This window comes from Ambystoma mexicanum, chromosome 6q (genome assembly GCF_040938575.1).
Source record: "Ambystoma mexicanum isolate Mex_15411 chromosome 6q, UKY_AmexF1_1, whole genome shotgun sequence".
Taxonomy (NCBI): Eukaryota; Metazoa; Chordata; class Amphibia; order Caudata; family Ambystomatidae; genus Ambystoma; species Ambystoma mexicanum.
The window spans coordinates 396080718-396100348 of NC_090937.1; the positions used below are offsets into that span (position 1 = coordinate 396080718).

The window sequence follows — 19631 nt, forward strand, 5'->3', positions numbered from 1 at the left end:
TTCCCCAGCCGCACATGATCACTGAGCCATGCAACGCTGGGGGTGTTTTGCTTCTCCAGCTCTGCATAGCTCATTGGAAATGCTGGGTGGGGCACTGCATGTGTGTAGGGGGTGCTCCTGTGCCTCCTTGCACATACGGGCAGAGCAACCTGGAGCGGGGCATTTTAGCAACCACGCGCAGGCCCCTGCAGAAGGTACGTTTATGGTGATTTATTTTTTATTTAAATGTGTATGGATGTGTGTATGCCTGTGTTATGGGACTGTGGTGGGAGCAGGATGGGTGGCAGCACTGGGATAGTGGTGGGAGTAGGGTGGGAGAGCCCAGGATCTGTACTGGGACTAGGGTGCAGTGACGGCATGCAAAAGTTCATAGCGATTTCTACATACTGTCCATCTGGCACTTTTGGGGGGCCCGGCCTGCCCAAACTTTGCTCAGGGGGGGCCAGGCCAAAAAAGTTTGAAGACCACTGTGGTAGAGGGTAGTACAGTAGTAGTGGGTGATAGACCTGGGGTGGAGCAATGGGACTACGGGGGCCTGAAATGAAAAGAACAGGGAGCATATTGGGGAAGAAGGAAAGGGATATTAGGTTAGGGTAGGGCTTCGTTTCCATGGGGTGAGCGAGCAGTTGCATATTTCGACCAGTTGGGGTCAAGCAATGTGTAACTGCCCATAGGAAATTATAAGTGACGAGCAGTAAGTGCGCTGAACAGTTGTGGTCGAAAAATAAATTTGATCACCTGCTTTGTGATAATTAGACTTCCATCCATGGGAAGCAATGCTACTGCTGGTTCCTCTGAGGAGGCTGACTCAGAAGTAGGATTCTGATGGTAGTTCATAGTGGAGAGACCTGTGCCGGGAGGGGTCGGACTGGCCAAAGCAAGATTGTGTTTTCTTCTTATTCTCCTGATCATTAGTGAGGATCTCTGGCTCGCTGGTCCCTGGTAGTGCCATGCAGGCTGGAAAGGAATAAAATTGCCATGATGGGGCTCGTCAAGCATGATAAACACTTTAGCCCTGCTCTTTCAACTTTAGGATGCATACACCGGATTTGCTGCTTGCATGTACTGATCCAGCAGCAATGACCAGGCACACACCTCACACAAAGATCGGATGCATGCAGACTCTGCCAGGCATACATCTGCATGAGTTATCATTAAGGTCACCAAAAAATAGAAAGATGGCTGCCCTGAATCAGCATCTGCGGGCACACAAAGGGAGGAGCTAAGGTTGTGGGGGTCCTATCTCCAGCTGATAGCACATCCCACCCCAGCGTCGCCAACATTGCCGAGACAGGATGAGTGCCACATTTCAAGAGATGAGGTATCTGTTGAAGGAAAGTATGCATTAGAGCATGAATGCAAAGGAAAGGACCACAGATGGCACTGCAATGTCTATCAGCAATTCAGAAGGCAAATATCTCAATTTCTACTTGCAAGTGACATTTGGACATACTGCTACTTTTTATCGGCCCTATCAGCATCTCCCATTTGGACCCTATTTCACCCCGGTGTGTCTCTGTTACACAACGGACACTGCCATCTGAGATGCTGTTAATCTTTTCACTGCTGGGTGGCTAGGTGTCATTCAACAGGGGTGTAAGCACCCACACCTGATTGTGCTAGCCCTGCCCACAAATGCACTGTGAAGAGGAGGGAAGTGTGACGTAGGCACCCAGTTATGCACATAGGCGTTCCGGTTGCTGTGGTTTGCTGCACCGTCAGTGGATACAGGGTTGAGGGCCCTCCTAGTCTACACTAATACATTGGGTACCACCTCATCAACTAGGCAAGCATCTCAAGAACTGGATGGCCACTCAGTCATCTGGGCACCAGGTTTTGCTCTGATCCACCAAAGTTATTTTGCCATATAAGGTCCCCACAAATGATCTCACTGTATAGTATTTTGGTATTTCTTTGATTATTACGTGTTTTATGGAATCCCCTGTTTTCCTAGACTTTTTATGTCTAATCTAATTTTTGTTGGGTTTGCTGCTGGAAATAGTACATTTTACCAATAGTTCCAATTTCGATTGGGTGATAGTAATATATATATAAATATGTCCTATGTAAAGTGCTTTAGATTAAAACGATAGATACAAAGAAATTGAATAACGATATGCCCAATGTTTATTGTTACAGTGTATTATTTATTGTTTTTATGTATTCCCTGATTTTTCCTGGTTATTATACTAGTCTTACACATACAGTTCAGTAAGGATGTGTTAATTAACAGTACATTTAATACCAGAGTTATTTATTTGTTAATTGTTTATTGTGTTGATGTATCCCCCGTTTTTCTTTCTATGCATGCCACTGAGTTTAGTTTTTTATGAACCATGATTTTTTTACAGATATAAACACAGCTATACATTCAGATCTTGAGTCTGTGCTACAAGATACTGCATACAGCAGAATACTCTATTCCCCGTGACACTGTCAAAACTGAATTTTAGGCACACTTTGCGAAAGTACGGCACAAATAGTAACCTACAGATGCTGCCCTTCTCAGTGAATCCTCCCACATTGATGCAAGTACACATTTAACGCCCCTCCCCCGCTCGCTCCTGCCTGAGATTGGGAAGTGGATGATGGACCAGGAGAAGCTATACAGGGATCCCCAGACCACCCCATACACTAAGATAGGGGGCAGTGACATGACCTTGCACACCCCAACCAGTCCTGCACACACGGCCACCAGGCAGGCAAGGGGAACGCAAGCCTCATTCCAGCTCGGGTGCTAGATCCAAACACCCAGCATAGGGAATAAAGCCTTCCACTTTAAGGACAAAAGCTTGAAACATTTCAAAGTCACCAGTGAGCAAAGAAATACATGCCAATGTCAAGGAGTCATTTCCTAGAAAGCCCTGTGGATGAAGTGAAACTGACTCGCGTTCTATGGGAGAAACAGAAAATAAGCCAAATCCATTCTCCCGCTTATGCGAACGTCGCAGAAGTTAGAAATGGTAACTTCTTCCTCACAAGAAATGAACCAATCATTGAAAAAAAAGAAAAATAGTGTCTAACGCAAATGTAACTCAACACTGTGCAAAGGGTGCAGAGGGGATGTTAGACAGACATAGGGACTCGTATCGGGGCAAAGGTTGCATCGTGTGTAGGATGAGTTTACAAGTATCGATGACACGTATTACCAATAATTGGTCTCAAGGACCTTCCACATTGTAATTTTTTGGATAGAGAGACTGCTAAATGAACAAACAGATCAGGACATGTATTTCTATGTACTATGTAGTAGCATTCATTTAGTTTACAGTGGTTGTTTTATATGTTTTGCTAATGACATTGACCCCAGGGCATTCCTTCGCTTTTACGTGTTTTTACATGTTTTGAATTAGTTTTCAATGAAATGTTTATTTAAATTGTATTGTTTGTGTGCATATGTTCTATAGTAATTGTGGGGTGATCTTCTTCACGTAATGACCTTATCTATGTGCTGGTTGTTTAGGTATCTGGGAAATTGAAGAGCTGAAGAAAAACCAAATACCTGGTGACAAAGGACTAGTGTTAAAGTCAGCTGCCAGGCATCACGCCATAGCAGCCATGCTAAGCAAGCCTTTCATTTTTGATGATCAACCTTTGATTGTTCAGTAAGTGTCCTTGCAAAATCGTGTGTGTGTTTGTGACCTAACCCATGTCAAAGATATCTTAGATTTAAAAAAGAAAAATGTTTGCACTTTATTTTCTCTTTTTTTCTTGCATGAAATTTACTTTATTTTTAAGTTTGCACTTTAGTGTTAAAATGGTTATTCGTGGCTGCTAAGAGCGCAGCAAAGTGGCATTGGCATCAGCCATTACAGGGTAAGTATCGTGTACAGTGGAAGTATTCTACCATACAGTGTGTTTGACAGTGTAAAAATCCTTTTTTTTGGGTAATTTTGGCAGACCCGCTGAGGCGAAGCTGAACAGTCCACAAAATGGCTGCTTACCTCTGAGCTGCGTTCAGCACCCTGATAGTAGTGAGGTCCTGGGGTTGACACGGGATTACATATCCAATGACAGGAGTGTGTATGAAGCCTGCCAGTGAGGGCTTTAACGAAGCCCCAGGGGCATTCCCTACATTTAATGCCCACCCTCTGAGGGTTATATTGCCATTAGTACCCCAGCACGTCGTTCCGTGGTACTAAGAGCAATTTTTCTTGAGTTGAGAAACGGCGCTGCAGCCGTTTCTGGACTCGAGATTTTTTTTTTAAATGCCCTCCAGGGATCGTGGAGAAGGGACGACACGTATTCCCTTCTCCCTTTCCATGACGGGCATTAAAATGAATGGACAAAAAAGTAAACAAACAAAATGGCCACCCTGGAAGGGGCACAGGAACTGCAAGTAGTCCTTGGGACTACAAGTAGTCCCTTCTTCCTTCCCATGGTGGCCACTCGCGGGAAAGAGCTCTGGGACGCTGCAGCGTCAGAGCCTTGTCAGGCAGGTAAGGCCCAGGGGAGGGCCAATGAGCTTGCTTTTAACAAGCACATTGACCCTGGCTGGGTACTAATGGAGCATAAGACATGCATGCCAGGGTTGTATCGCTGGTAAGACTATGTTAAGGAAGTTGCTTGGACCAAACAAGCTTGGTGTTAGCGTTCACATTACCTGAGGAGACAGGGGAATGCCCAGGCAGGGGATGACATTTTCCGGCCAGAATGTAGACAGCACAGTTCTTACATATGAGTACTCTTTTTGCATGTTCATTGTCAGAGGACTGACATCACATGGACATTTACTCAGTGCCTGCACTGGAAGTGACAGCACAAAAATAAGTAAAACATTCAAAATATTTATGTAAATGCAATATAATAATTAGAAAAATATAAACTCAGGGTCCAGTTTGAATGATCATAATAAGGAATGTCCAATAGCACTCCCGGCTGAACAAATCATGCTAGTCTGATGAGGGAAGACTTTGCAAATCTTCCTTAGAATAAAATGAATGTGTGCTCTAGGCCTCAGGTAAGATGAGACATACTGTTCTCTAGCATAATTCATCACATAATACCCAGGTTTATAACTAATGGCCTATGAATCCATTAAATCAATATGGATGTCGCCCCTATGCCATTCACCTCATATTGCAATCGGTGACAACTCAGTTCAAATGCATGATTCGCTTTAGGATGTGATGGTTCCTCGTTTATCTTTAATCAGAACTTCCTCAGTATGAGTTAGGCAGAAATGTGGAGGTAAATCCTCCAAAAAATAGCTCTGAGGAATTACTGTTACCGCCACTTGGTCAGTCGGAATTTCCGCCTGATTACAATTGGTGGTGGCGGTGTAATTCCCCACTTATTTTGGGTCCATTGGACCCAAGGGGACTTTTTTTGCAGAATTACTGCGGTGGAATTACCACTGCGGTAATTTCGCCACTTCTGCAGATTTTTCGACATTGAGTGGGAAGATTTACCTCCAGGGTTTTGCTGGAGGTAAATCCTCCACTCAAAACCAAAATTCATGATTAGATGTAGTGGTAAAATTGGCAGTAACTCAGTTACCACCAATGTTGCCACTTACTGTCTACCTCGTAATGAGGCCGTTAGTTTCCCCGCTCTAACATCTTTGGTGACGGGTGGAAGGAAGAGAGGGGAATCCTGGACAGTGGGTCTTTTTTTGGTCCAAAGATTACAGCTTGTGGGCACTATCTTGAGGGGGTAATTTCTTGGTCACTTGCAGTCCCATATGTTATATATGCCTATTAGGACTAAAAGCAAAAATAAACAAACACTCATATAGACATACGTTCTACAATATCACTTAACATTTGCAAGTGTCATATACCAATTTAAAAAGTATATTCTGAGCTTTGGTATGCCGGGATGTAACAGTGACAAGGTATCTGAGCCAATCAGAGAGCTTACCACCTGGTGTTGGCCTGAAAATCCTACTCCCGCTCCCTGATGACTGATCCAGGCAATTCCCCCCTGGGTATCCTCCAGCCAATACCTCTGTATCCTTACACCTCTTTCCCTCGGTGCCTCACCCTCACACAGTCCTCTGACCCACTCGTCTGCCTCCTCCTGCTCCTGGCCGCCTGCCCATTGCCACTTCTGAACTTCTGTTCTTCTGCATATATGCTGCCTGCCTATCATCCCAGATGGCTTTCATGGAAAGAGAGAAGGGGTTAGGAGAAAGACTCTTATTGTTTTCTTAGTAGAGCTTTTCTTCTGCAGTTTTCTTTAACTTGTGAAATAGCCGCTGTGCGTTTTCACAACTTAATTAAAAAAACTATTCCTATCCCTGACAAATTTCCAAAGATGCTAATAGCTATAACATCCTCAGCGGTTGGCTTTGTCACCTGCTAACGAACCTTGAGACCACTTGAAGGTCCTCGCTTCACTTGGTCCTGTAAATTGATCCTTGGGCCATTACCAGATTATAAAGCCAATCAACTCAGGGAGCATTGCTAAATTAATGGTGCAGACAATAATAGGCAGATTGACCCCAGGAAGTATAGCTTGCATAGAGCCAGAGAGTGAGGAAGAGTAAACTGTAGAGCATGCATTGCTTCAGGCAGTAGTGAGACGTGTTGGCAGTTCAGCATTAATGCACCAATGCTCCCATTCATTTTGAGCACCAGCACCCTAGTAGGGACATTTATTAAGTCCTAAGTCCCGAGCCAATTAGAAGGCAGGAACTCATGGATTGGGCATGCAAAATCAGCACTCTGAAGGGCTAGATGCCTCTCCCTTATGCCACCCTCCATATGCCCGCCTCCATCAAGCCCCAGTGATCTTCCATAAATCGCCCCACTACTTGCCAGGGGCCTACCATCACTGCATTTGCCTTCACACCCTCATCTGCTTCACCACCGCTCTGCTCTGTGCTCGCCTTCTCTGCCTTGCCATAGACCCCATGGAAATCAAGGACTAGGAGTAGTTCCCTGTTTCTTGGCATCTATCTTATCTTGTAGGTTTTTTAAACTTGTGGAATGGTTGCTGCACCTTTTCCTAGCTTAAAAAGTCTATGGGCAACCCACAATACACACTAGAGTGCTAACTGCTATAAGTCCTTTGCAGCCAGGCTTGATCAAACAGACACGGCCCATAAACTGCGCTAAACACCCTCGCTTCGTTTCAGTCTTTGAATGAGTTTTCCTTGCTGTTCCGACCAAGTAACGCATCCTATGCAAGGTTCATTGCTTAATTGTTGACACCCTAAAGTGTACATTAAATGTGATTGAGATGAGTTCCAGAGAGCAAACCACTGATGGCCCAATGCAGCAATGAGCAGTATTTTTGCCATACAATATGGCATGAATGGCCCAACCCCAGAGGGCAATCACTAGTACAGGTCTGTATATTATTGAGCAACCATTTACCCATAGAGTTGATGTGTAATGGCCCAGATCCAGCCATGTGCAGCATTGCACCTGAGAGTAATGAGCAGGATTGGTCTCAGACTTTATACCATTAATTGTACAAAACGATGAGCTCTATAGAGTATAGCATTAAAGACTACTGGCAGGGCTGACAGTAACTTCTCACAGAACAGACTGTATAGCGTTAATAGCCACAGATCGGTGCACTGGCAGTATGGGTAGAACTTCTAGTAGTGTGCAGCATTTTCCCACACAGGGTAAGATCAATTGGCCCAGGGTCTCGTGAACTCTGTGTACCAATTAGCATTGAATAATATCCTTGCCGTACAATGATAAGCACAGCCAAGCAGTGGCTTTTTCTTAAGAGGGCTGCCTCACTTAGACACTCCCCTGCGCCAGATACAGCCTGGCCCCTCAGGTGTATTTTCCTGGCATAGTATGCCTGTCCTGCCCATTTGAATCGAGGCTTGGGGCAGCCACTCGCGCGTGCTGGCTTCATTTCCTGAGTGTCTACCTGTGGGCTGTTGAGCAGGGTCATCCAAGGAAGCAATACCATGATATTGAGGCAGCGACTAGCCAGAGGGGTGCCTTTACCTTGCCGTTTTGCAGTGTGCACGTGCTGTCTAGTCAATAGCAACCACACGCTTATTTATTTAATTGTTTTTTTATAACGCGTCTAATACCATACCTGAGTTCGGTTTCTACTCGCGGACCCGGGATTTAAATCTATGTTGCTCTGTGTGGTCTTGCTCCCAGGACCTCTGTTCGCTTACATCACAAACGGGTTGGATTCAGCACACAGGCAGTAGATCCACCCTTTACCTTCACCCCTGCTGATTGAGCAATTGGGCCTGCCAGCTGCAGTACAGGCAAACGCTCTGTGCACATATAGGAGAGCGTCCTGCGTCATCTGAGGCCGGTATGATGTCTTTTTAGAGGAGGCACTAGAAGAATCCGTTCCCAATGGAGGTCGGGTTTCTGTTGTCAAACGAATACGTGAGTTAGCACGCTCTGTGTGATGGCCGAACCCAAGCGCCATTTGTGCGAGACACACGGGCGTTTTATGAGACTTGTGGTCTCTGGTCCCACCAAGATTTACAGAGCGACCACCGGCACGAGTCTTGTGGTGAAAAGCAGAACAGCCATAGAACATTTTATATGGGTAGGCTTCAGCTTGACTGTGAGTGCTCTTTTATCTGCTTCCCAAACCACAACAGATGTGCCTTCTGCTTCTGCTCTGGCTCTTGCATTTGTTATGTCTCCACTGCTGCTGTGTGACGGCCTGGTAAATGATCACCATTTGGTCTGATCAGCTTTCTGTCTGGTGTGAGCACCCGGGTAGACATGTTTTCTCTCATGACATATCTGACAGCCTTTGCATGTGGGAGAATCAGTGGCTTAGATGAGACCCTTAGACGGATAATTGTAATGCAGGGTTGTTCCCGAGTTGGCACAGGAATCAGGCGCTGATAAAAAATCTCTAGGTAGTCACAGGTGATCTGGAAGGAACATCTGCTTCTGTTTAGGCAGGCGCTGTAGTATCTTTTGGAATCTCTTTAGCGATCTCTTGGGGTGGGCCGTGGATCTGCAAAAGATCTCAGGAAAAATCCATCTTCTGGGACAGTCATAAGGGTGTTTACAGACTGTGCTGATTTCCCCCCCATAGGTGGCCCTGTATCTTCTTGAGAAGCAAGTGTGTTTGGATTAGAGATCCTCTGAAATGTTCTGCCATAATCATAGTGCCTTTTGTACACTTTGCATTATTGGCCAGATTTGAAGTTGCATGCTGGACTTTGCTTGCCGAGGATGGCTCCTGATTACCCTGTGATTTCTGGGGAGAATTTGAGAAGGCCTTGCCTTTCTTCAGATTCTGACTTGAGAGTTATTATGTGGCCTGCGAGTGTTCACTGTGGCCTCCAATGAGCAATCCATTGTCGAGGGAATGCTTGGCCTTACTGTTTGTTTAATCAGGGGGGTGGGAGGGTGGCTGGTGCACATCCAGTTGAAGTGTGAAGTGTTTCCAGATAGTTTCAAAGAAATCCCAGCTGTTCAAATTCTAGGTTTTGTTTCCTTTCATGTCACAAAGTATCAGAGTGAGGCTCGGCACTTCTATGCGCTCTCTACCCAACCATAAACTATAGTCACTTATAAATAGTTGTCATTAACACATAGTAAACTGGCTGCATCAGTTGTGATTAAGATTGTGACCCCAAGCCTGAAATCAAGTTAAGGACAAAAATGGCAAAACCACCTAATGCGCCAGTTCTCTTAAGGTTTCAACATTATCGATTCTAAAATGGAAATCCATTATAGATTGATTAACATCTTTGTTTAATACAGAAAAGAACAACCTAGAAATCCAGTTATTACACAGTACAGATTATACAATCATTGTTACAGTTAACACTGTCCTTTTACTGCCTCTTAGGACAGTTACATTTGTACAATTCCTGCCAACACGTGTTTCGACCTCCTTCTTAAGGTCTTCTTCAGGGATTTCAAATGTGTTCTTTGTAGGTCCTATTTATCACACACTCTTTGCCAAGTATTAGTCTCATTCATATTCCTAGTCTTCCGATTAGTATCTGCTTCTTTAAAATGTCTATGCTCCACGCCAAACCAATGTTGGTCCAAAATAATATTCTTCCAGTAGTCTCTTCCATCCATACAACATTGGCCGCTATCTGCTGCGCGTAGTTACGCTCATAAAATAATTCCAACGATAGTGAGAACACGCAAATCCATTCATGTGCAATTCATTTCACGTTCTTATGAATTATTCAGCATCTCCGTTCACCAGGGGCAAACAGAAGGTAATTCAGACATATCTGATACCCAATCTCACAAGTTATTCTTGGAATTCACAACTTTGAACTGTGACTCATCACCCTTCTTGAGTGATCCTGGAATCACAATTGGTTAGAACCTTCTATATGTTTGCGATGACCTCCTGGCAGTGGTCGAAGTAGGCGGGAGCACTCGGGAGCGGTGCTCCTCTACTTCTTTTAATTATGTTTTACTGTTCCTATACTTTTATTTTAAAAAGAAACCGTTCCGGAATGGTTTCGTTTTAAAATAAAAGTGTAGGAAGAAGTTGAAACTTGCACTTTCAGTGCTCTGCACTGAACATTTCCATAAACCGCAGGCGCATGTGTTTTGGGGTTTATATTGTGTGTGGGAGGGGGCGTGGCGATGGGGTTTGTGGGCAGCAGTGCAGGCCAGTTGGGAACATAGTTCCATTACTTATTTTCGTACACTTCAACCACTGCCTCCTGTGCACTAAACTAGTGGAAAACACAGTCAATACATCTGGAGATTTGGAATTGCTGTCTACCAGTGTGAGGAGTTATGAGCCACCTGTGAGTGAACTGAAACCACCAGTCACTTTTTCGCCCAAGTGAATTGCCCACTGTCTGGTGTTATGTTATATTATGTTATTTTGCATTTATATAGCGCCTTATGTACCATTGGTATGGTCTCAAGGCGCTGGTAGGTTGAATGCCCTCGGGAACCGAAGTTCAAGACAGTGGAGAGAAGTACAGTTATGTGTGCAGCTGGTGTGGTATTCGTGTTATAGCTGCTTCTTAGCGGTAGGTGTGGTGGTTCAGAGATCAATAGTATGTGTTCGTTCTGGCAGGTTGTTATCCAGACCGATACTGGCTGCGTTAGGCCTCAGAAGAATGCCTATGCTGGAAGGTGTATAACCAGCAGTGTTTAGATGATGGGAAGTATGAGGCAGAATGATGGTATGAGAACAGCTATACCGAATGGTGTCATAGTATCGCTGTGTTCTAGATGAGTGGTGGTGTAAGGAAGAGAGTAAGTGTGGATATGTGATAAGGTGGTTTATCTTAGGTGCTTGCGGTCGCGCTCACTCCAAAGGTTTCATGTACGCCATCCGTTCCATGTACTCAGAATGTTCTACGCATTTACAACCCTTTCAGGCGCTCAAGGCCATTCATTTGAGCACATCCGCACTACGCGCTCATCCGGACTGCACACTCATCTGCATTACACACTCATCCGGTCTATATGCTCATCTATTCTACCTACTCGTCCGCTCTATGCACACACCAGCTCTACGCATTCACCTGCTCTACGCACTGACCCGCTCTATTTACTCACGCGCTCTATTTACTCATCCGCTCTACGTACCCACCCGCTCTACGCACTCACCGGTGCTACGCATTCACCCGCTGTACGTGCTTATCCGCTCCACGCACTCATCCACACCACGCACTCATCCGCTCCATGCACTCATCTGCTCCATGCACTCATCTGCTCCACGCACTTATCTGCTCCATGCACTCATCCGCTCTACGCACTCATCCCCTCTAGGCACTCATCCCCTCTAGGCACTCATCCCCTCTAGGCACTCATCCCTTCAAGGCACTCATCCCCTCTAGGCACTCAACCGCTCTAGGCACTCATCCGCTCTAGGTACTCATCCGCTCTAGGTACTCATCCCTTCTAGGCACTGTTCCCCTCTAGGCATTATTCCCCTCTAGGCACTCATCCGCTTTAGGCACTCATCTGCTCAAGGCACTCATCTGCTCAAGGCACTCACATGCTCTACCAATAGTCTGTACTTACACACTCATCCGCTCTAGGCACTCATCCGCTCTAGGCACTCATCCCCACTAGGCACTCATCCTCTCTAGGCACTCATCCCATCTACGCACTCATCCCATCTAGGCACTCATCCCCACTACGCACTCATCCCCACTAGGCACTCATCCCTCTAGGCACTCATCCCCTACAGGCACTCATCCCCTCTAGGCAATAGTCTGTTGTTACGCAATCGTCCGTTCTTAATGGAGTAGTTTGGTAGGCTGGGTTAAAAGTTTGAGATGGTACCACCTCTTCTCCATTTGGACTTTTCCAGGAAACCACACCTTTTTTTGAAGTTGAGCTTTCATTTGGACAAAATTTGATGCCCCTCATGTTCTAGTAATACCACTCTCTTTTGAGGAGAGGAAAGGGATCACAATTTCTGGTGCTCCTCAGCAAGTGCCATTCCATGGCTCCTGATAGCTCTTCATGGGTGGCAGACATGGCTACAATCACTTCCCTCCAACTGGGGTGTAATGACTATATGTCTTTTGGCGTATTTCCTGTGGGCCTGTTCTAGCACGGTTAGGAATTCTGTAGACATTCATGTCGTTCTTTTGCTTGTACAATGCAGTTTATTTAGCACTTTTGGAAGAACACCTATATAATGAGAGCATGTGCTCCCCAGTACCACAGTCTCGTATATCTCTTGAATTGTTACTGGTCTTGGCTGTTGAGACAAAACAATCAGTTTAATTGCCCTGTTCAGGCCCAAAAATGTGCTCCACATCACCGTCCTGTCATAGCATCCATTTTCCAATTCTCAGAGTTGGCAGAACCTTTGAAAATAGGAATGAGCAGTCTGTGATCATTGACCAGAAATGGTGTCCAGATGTGTCCAGATAGAAATGGCAAACACCCTATCATTTCACAGTCAAGTTGTGAATATCTTTGTTCTGTGTGCGTTCTGCCTTGATAGTCTGATTATGTGAGTGCAACCCCTACACCATACAGAGAGGCATGTACTATAATTTCTGTGCTCTTCCTGGTGACAAAACCTGACTTTGTGACTTCTGCAATCAATACATCCATTATTGATTGTGATGCTTCTGGAGGCTTTTCGTTCTTTCCCACGCGGAGGAACGTCTGGAACGTCCGGTGAATTCTCTGCAATGTAACGTAAAGTGGTCAAGTATGGCAAACGTCTTCCTTTTAGGAGACACAATACACAAGGCTCTGTTAAGAAAGGAGTAGAGTGTGGAGCGTGGGATGTTAGTGGGATACAACAGCTGTGTGTAAATTGGTCTGCATGTGCATTAAAAGGGTGGTAGGAGAAAGAGAGGTGAGTCAGTTAGCTAAGAAAGAGGGTGCTTTGGGCTTAGTGAGGACTCTTTTTAAAGCTAGACTGAACTTGTATAGTTCCAGTATGTTGTTGTCCACAATTGAGCTTTTGTGTGTCTTCTGCATGCATTTTTACGCTAGACTGAAGTGGTCGTGTTCCAGGATGTTGTTGACCTAGGAGTGGTGGTTTTGTAATGTTGTGTTCCATCAAGATGAAGAACTTTTACTGGAATAGGTTCTGTTGTAGGGCAGGATCTGGGGAGGCTGACCTCTGATCTCTTGTGTGTTTTGAGTGAGGCAATGTGCTCAGTTAAGTGGCGTGTTTTGCTGAGACTAACCAAAGGGTCTAGTTTGTTTCTTCCGGGTTGGCAAGGTTTGCGTCAGTTGTTCATTGCTCCATAATGTTTGAATTTCCGGGCAACTCACAGTCCAAGAATGGAACTATATAAATCATTGCGTCACTAGTCTGAATGCTCATTCCTACATGTTGAAAAGATTGGACTCCCCTATCTTGTTGCACTGATATCATGGAAGAATCGTTTGACACTACCTGAAAAAAAACAATTCTGACATCACAATGTATTGCAGACATCTTTGTTAGGCAATTGGAAATATTTATACATTTTTAAGTAATGAACTCTGTGACGAATCTGGAGACTTCGTCCCTTGTTCCCTTGGGGGGGCAGGGTGGCACCTGCCTTTGAGGCTAGTTGCTGAGCCTGCTAAACAAAACCCTCCCTAGGATTTGGGGAAAGCGGCACCTCACTGAGAGTGACTCCCCTCTAGGGGACATGGACTCCCATTCCAATGGGGAACTAGCAATACAACAGAGAGTATCTGACTGCATGGGAGTTAGTAATGCGGACAATACATCTATGTATATGCCTTAAGATAATATGGACACTACCTCTTTGTGCTTGGCTCAAGGTAAAGATGAACTAGACAACTGTTTGACAATCTACTCTGAGCTTTACACACTCTCGCATTACAGGAGTGAGAATAAAGGGACAACGAACCTTGAGTGGAGGAGGATAAACCATAAGACCCAGCAACGCAGAAGGTGTGCGGGTTGCCCAGGTTGAGGTGGAACATAGAGAGGAAAGAGCGAGGGGGGGATTGCCATAACCCCATAACAGGGTCATAGAGGCCTAGGGAGAAAGACTGAACAAGAGAGACAGAACGGTTAAGAGAGCCTGAGACACTGGATGAATATAAATCTCCTGAACGGTCACAAAACGCCACAAGAGGTGCGAGAACCACAAACAGAAGAGAGGGGTTACAGATACCGAACAAAGCTTGGCGAAGCACTGAGACAGAGAAATCCAGGGGAGCCAGAAAGGCCTAATAATGAAAGCAAAGAACAGACATGAGGGGAGCCCTGAGGCACCCAAACCCAGAATCTAGTGGGAAGAAAGCAACATAAGTGGTGGAGAGGGATCAGGGAAATATCCCTCCAGTTAAAGAATGGTGCATCTTTGGTTTTTTTGGAACTTTTCTTTGTTATTGAACTTGGGAAACTTGAAAAAATTTATTAAACTGCCAAGAACTGTGAAATAAGGAGAAATGTTCTTCTCAGGAATTTATAGCCAGGAGAGACTCCTGAAGCTGCTGGGAAGTCTCGTAGCATCTGACACTACAGAGTGCAGAACACTCCACCTAACTTTGTTTTATTTTGTCTCAGTGGTAGGGCCAATTTAGCGGATAGGTTTGGACGGAAGACCAATTTTCTTTTCACTATTGAAGAGCACTTTAGTTCAGTTTTATAGGAAGGGAGCTCCCCTTTAGCAATAGGGATAGTGTGGCATTTTCTTTCTTTTAAGTTGAATTAAGCTAAGTAAGAAGTATGTCCGCTGGTCGTAGTTCTTCTTCTGGCTTGCCACAACTCCCAACGTAACACTGAAACTTCAGACACAGCTTTATTAAATTAGATTGAAGATTTGGTAACATTTAGATATTTATACATTGCATTGTTGTATTGATTTTTTTTATATGAATCATCTTTTATATAAGTAAGCAGGTTATTCTATTGTTTTTTAAACTATGTACACTTTGTGCAAGTGGTGCACCAGACCACCATAGAGGAGGATCTGGCAGATAAAACGATGTACTTCCCTTAAACAGAGATGAATCTTAAGAGACCAAGGCTCATTCTCTTTGTAGAGCCGTTCTTCGTAGATCGAGATCAGATCATGAATAAGGCAACTCTCGCCTTGCGCACAGGGACATTATTCTTTCAAAACTACACCATGCACTTACGTACTGTGAGCCTGTCAGTACAGAGGACATGGTGGGGTAAACTGGATGAAGAGCGCCAAAATGGCGGGATTGCCACGCGGAACGCCACAGCCCATGCAGGATAACACACCAGAGCGCGTGAATTTGAATTGATTTTGATGCTGATATTAATCATCAAACTGATTGAGGACATTTTATGAACGGACATAACTGACAAGTCCATTATAGAAGTTTGAAGATCAAATAAATTGTGTGTACAGTACTGTGGCATAAAGGACACTAGAAACACATACACACGCACACACAAATGATCAATTTTCTTCCAATTATGTCCCTTTAAGAAACAATGGAAATATTGTCATTTTTAAATGTCCCATAATCTTCAGAAATGCCATGGTTCTTTAAAAACCCAGCACTGAGCGTAGTCCATGTACCTAGTCCATGTATTCACTTATTAATGCAGTCTGATAGGACATCAGTAAGGAACATGTGTACGGCACAGGTGCACATGGCTATATATAGCAAACTCCCAAAGGTGAAAGCATGACTTTGTTTAGCGTATGTTAATGGCATTGCTCAGAAATGTATCATTAGAGAGAACTGTACGTTTTAGGGTTTTGCCTTTTGTACGCTAATCTCTTTTCTCGCTTCTTCACATTACCCAGGTATGAGGTTAATTTTCAGGATGGAATTGATTGTGGTGGTGCATACATTAAACTTCTTTCGCACACTGAAAATTTGGATCTGGTATGTCTTTTCAGATAAAGTATTTAAAAAACAACCGTCGTTGTGTGCATGATCACTGTATTCGACTCTGTAATAACAGTCATCAGTTGTGTTCATAAAGCTAATGGTGTGTTTACATGTTTACTGTGCTCAGCTTCCATCACCTCACGTCTTCCCCAGGCAACCAGGTGTTCAAGGTAAATTCAGGAGTAGAGGGGACTGTGTGGAGAGTAAAGGTATGCACCCTTCTCTCTGTAACAAGACCTTCTGTACACCTTAATAAGGTGCTTGAGGTGATAAGCACCCTTTGGCACGAACCTCCTACCAGTAGGTTTCTTCATAACTACCTTTCAGAGTGTATGCTCGCCCGCCATCTTACTTCCCTCTCCCTGCTGCTTCCTCATCCTCTCACCCCTATTTGTCACTATTTATTTATTTTATTTTTGCATTTATTTCAGCGCACAAAGCCCTCAGGCATCTAGGCACTAGTAACAGCAAGTGCATAGTGTGTATGGCAAAGTTCAAGAACAAATTGGTTACAGAATGCAAAGGTAGGCCTCCTCCAAGGTAAGGGGCCTACTTTAGGCATGCCAGTTAACATGAGTGACAAAATAAGTATGTTAAGAGCACATTCTGACAGAGCCACGCCTCATGGTACATGGGGCTACTTCAGGCATGCCGGTTAACATGAGTGACAAAAAAAGTATGCTAAGAGCACAGATTTCAATGTACATCTAGAATTTAGTTTCATACAGGTACGAACATGAGTGAGTGGTTTGGGGGGACAGAGGGATCCCATTACAAATGATGGACAGCCATTGCTCACTCTCTCAGTTTCAGGTTTCGCAAGATGTTAAGTCCACCCCAGTAATGGTCTTCCCTTCTTGCAGTACATTTGTCTTCTGACCTTTCCATCCTTACATTGTATGCTATGCTTTCTGTAGCCTTTCAGTGTTAATTGGTCAGCCGTGTAGTTTCCCAGGCTAATGTCATTCTTGTGCAACTAGAAGCTGATTTTAGTCTACGGCTCTCTCAGTTTCATCTCTGAAATGATCATCAGGTCTGCACCAGAATCCGCTGCCATTTCGTAGTTCTTCCTTCCACTGTCTCTTTCCAGTCACATACCTGATGGTCGACACTTAGCACCATTCCTCGTCTGGCTGTCTTGGACGAGCTGGAGCTATCAGCACTTTACCTGCCTGCTGTACCTGTGCCCGCATGCCTTCGCAATGTCTTATTTTATTGCACTTAGAACAACTCCCAGTAACCACTCGCATAAATATGCCACATAGATGTTCATCATAAGTCTTCTGAGATGCAAACACGAACAATTGATTTAGCAAGCAGCCAAAAACACAACCAGTTTGTTATAGGGGTACAAACGTAGATATTTTCCACGGAATGATGGAGAAGAGGAAGAAACGCCTGGAGCCTTGCGGAAAGTATGAAAGATGAGACTTGAAAGAATACATTCTGCAAACAGTGAGAATGATAGTGACTGAGGCCATGAAAACTCAGTTCATAAAAGTACAAGAACTGAAGGACTTTCTGAAGCAGCACAATCTGAATGTCACTCTTCAACATGACGCACCAAATGAAAAAGCAAGACGGGAAAAGAGGCGGGAAGAGTTATTACAACAAACGCACACGGAATCGCGCAGGGATTGGAAGGAAAACCGCTAAAGAGAACCACGTAAAGGAGGACTGTTGAACTTCAAAAACTAGACATAAAAGGGAGAGACAGTCAAACGAACAAGGGCACACATTGACAGTGAGTTCCGAAAACCCTTTTAACCGACTGAGGTGGAGATGTGAAAGAAATACTTCAAAATGAGAACCTCCCACTGATTATCCACCTGTGCTCAGAGGAAAGGGGGGGGGGCTCCCTCATTGTACAAATGTACACTCAGGTTAAAATTCATTTACGGTTTTGTTAGAAGAGGAAAGGACACCGTAAATTAGCCTCTACAGGAAAAAGTTGAACTGTAGAAAACAGCAGTTCTTTCCTAGGAAGATGTGGAATCGTAATGAACACCAAATTGTCTATATATGTGATAGGGGCATTAGTCTGGGAAGTGTCAGGGTCAGCTAGATGCATTAATCTAAGGAGCGCTGGAGTGTTTCTTTGTAATGTGTGCGCATCTAATGGTTTTGCCAGTGTGACAGGCCAGGGTTGTGGCCCTGTTGGGAGGTGGGAGGGAACCACAGTGCCCAACTCTATGCCGGCCCCCACCCCACCTTACCGGCACAGATGGCAGCATCCAGGCCGCATCAGGATCCAGGAAGAAGGGCAGCACCGCCTCCAGCCCCAGCGCCGGACCCGCTGGACGCAGCAAGGAGAGCAGGGTCCATGCTGCCATGGGATGCATAGAGCGGCACAACACCGGCTGCCCAATGCCACAGGACGCAGCAACAGGAAGTGCGGTACCAAGGGGATACCGCGACAACTAAAACACTGGCGCGGCTCCAGCAGACAGTGTCAGGTGTCAGTTGGGGCCCGGGCAAATAGGAGAAGCCACTAGCCCCCCCCAGGGACTTTTTCATTATTAAATAAATCCCAACCGCAAGGCTTTTGACCCCACTAAACCACCAGGGACGTTTTTGTTAAACAAAGGCCTTCACAAAGGCCTTTAACCACTACACCACCAGGGATATTTGGGGTAAACTTAGGCCTACAGAAAGGCCTTTAAACATCTAACCTACAGAGACCCCATTAGAGTCCATGTTGGAAAAAGCGGGGCTTATAAGCCCTCTTAACCCTTCCCATGACCTTCCCTTGTCACACCCCCTAGAGCCAGGTAAGTGATTGGATAGGGTAAGTGGCCAATCCTGGGAGGGGGGTATTTAAGGAGGTGTGTGTGAGTGTACAAGTGTGGGTGAGTAGGGTGAGGACAGGAGGGGGTGAAGGAGACATCTGAGAGACTAGAGGTGGTGTGAGTGAAAGGAGTATGGAGGCTATTACAAGGAGAGGGTCTGTGGAGTGTTTGTGTGAGGAGTAGAGGTTTGAGTAGGAGTAGCAGAGTGGTAGTAGTAGTTGTGGCAGAGATAGTAGTAGGTGGGAGTAGGGATAGTAGCAGAGTACTGAGTGGGGGAAACAGGTAGTAGAGTGGTAGTTGTAGTAGAGGGCGATAGCGCACACAAATGAGTAGAACGATTAATAGATTGACAGTAATAGTATAGTAGGTAAAGGAAGTAAAGGGATAGTGTTAGGAATGGAGTAAAACAATAGTAGAAGAGTAGTAGGAGCAACAGGGAGTGGGAGAATTGGAGTAGCGAGTGGTAAGAGTAGAGAGAGAGAAAATAACCAAAGAATAGCAAGAGGCAAGGAATCTGAGTGATTTGCCCACGGCTGAAATTACAGCGGTCAAATCGTTCAAATGAGAAAGGTGTGAACTACCAAAAGTTTGCACCTTTCTCATGCGAACACACATACAAACTCACACCCACACACACAAC

General features: G+C 44.9%; 1 protein-coding gene across 3 annotated transcripts in view; it reads left to right on the plus strand.

Moving 5' to 3' along the window:
- CLGN (calmegin) overlaps positions 1–19631 on the plus strand; it is a 510795-nt gene that overhangs the window by 120138 nt on the left and 371026 nt on the right. For all 3 annotated transcript variants that reach the window (XM_069630884.1, XM_069630885.1, XM_069630886.1), the window contains 2 exons: positions 3464–3605; positions 16115–16196. In XM_069630884.1, coding sequence (XP_069486985.1) covers positions 3464–3605; positions 16115–16196 — 224 coding nt within the window. The remainder of the gene's footprint in view (positions 1–3463; positions 3606–16114; positions 16197–19631) is intronic.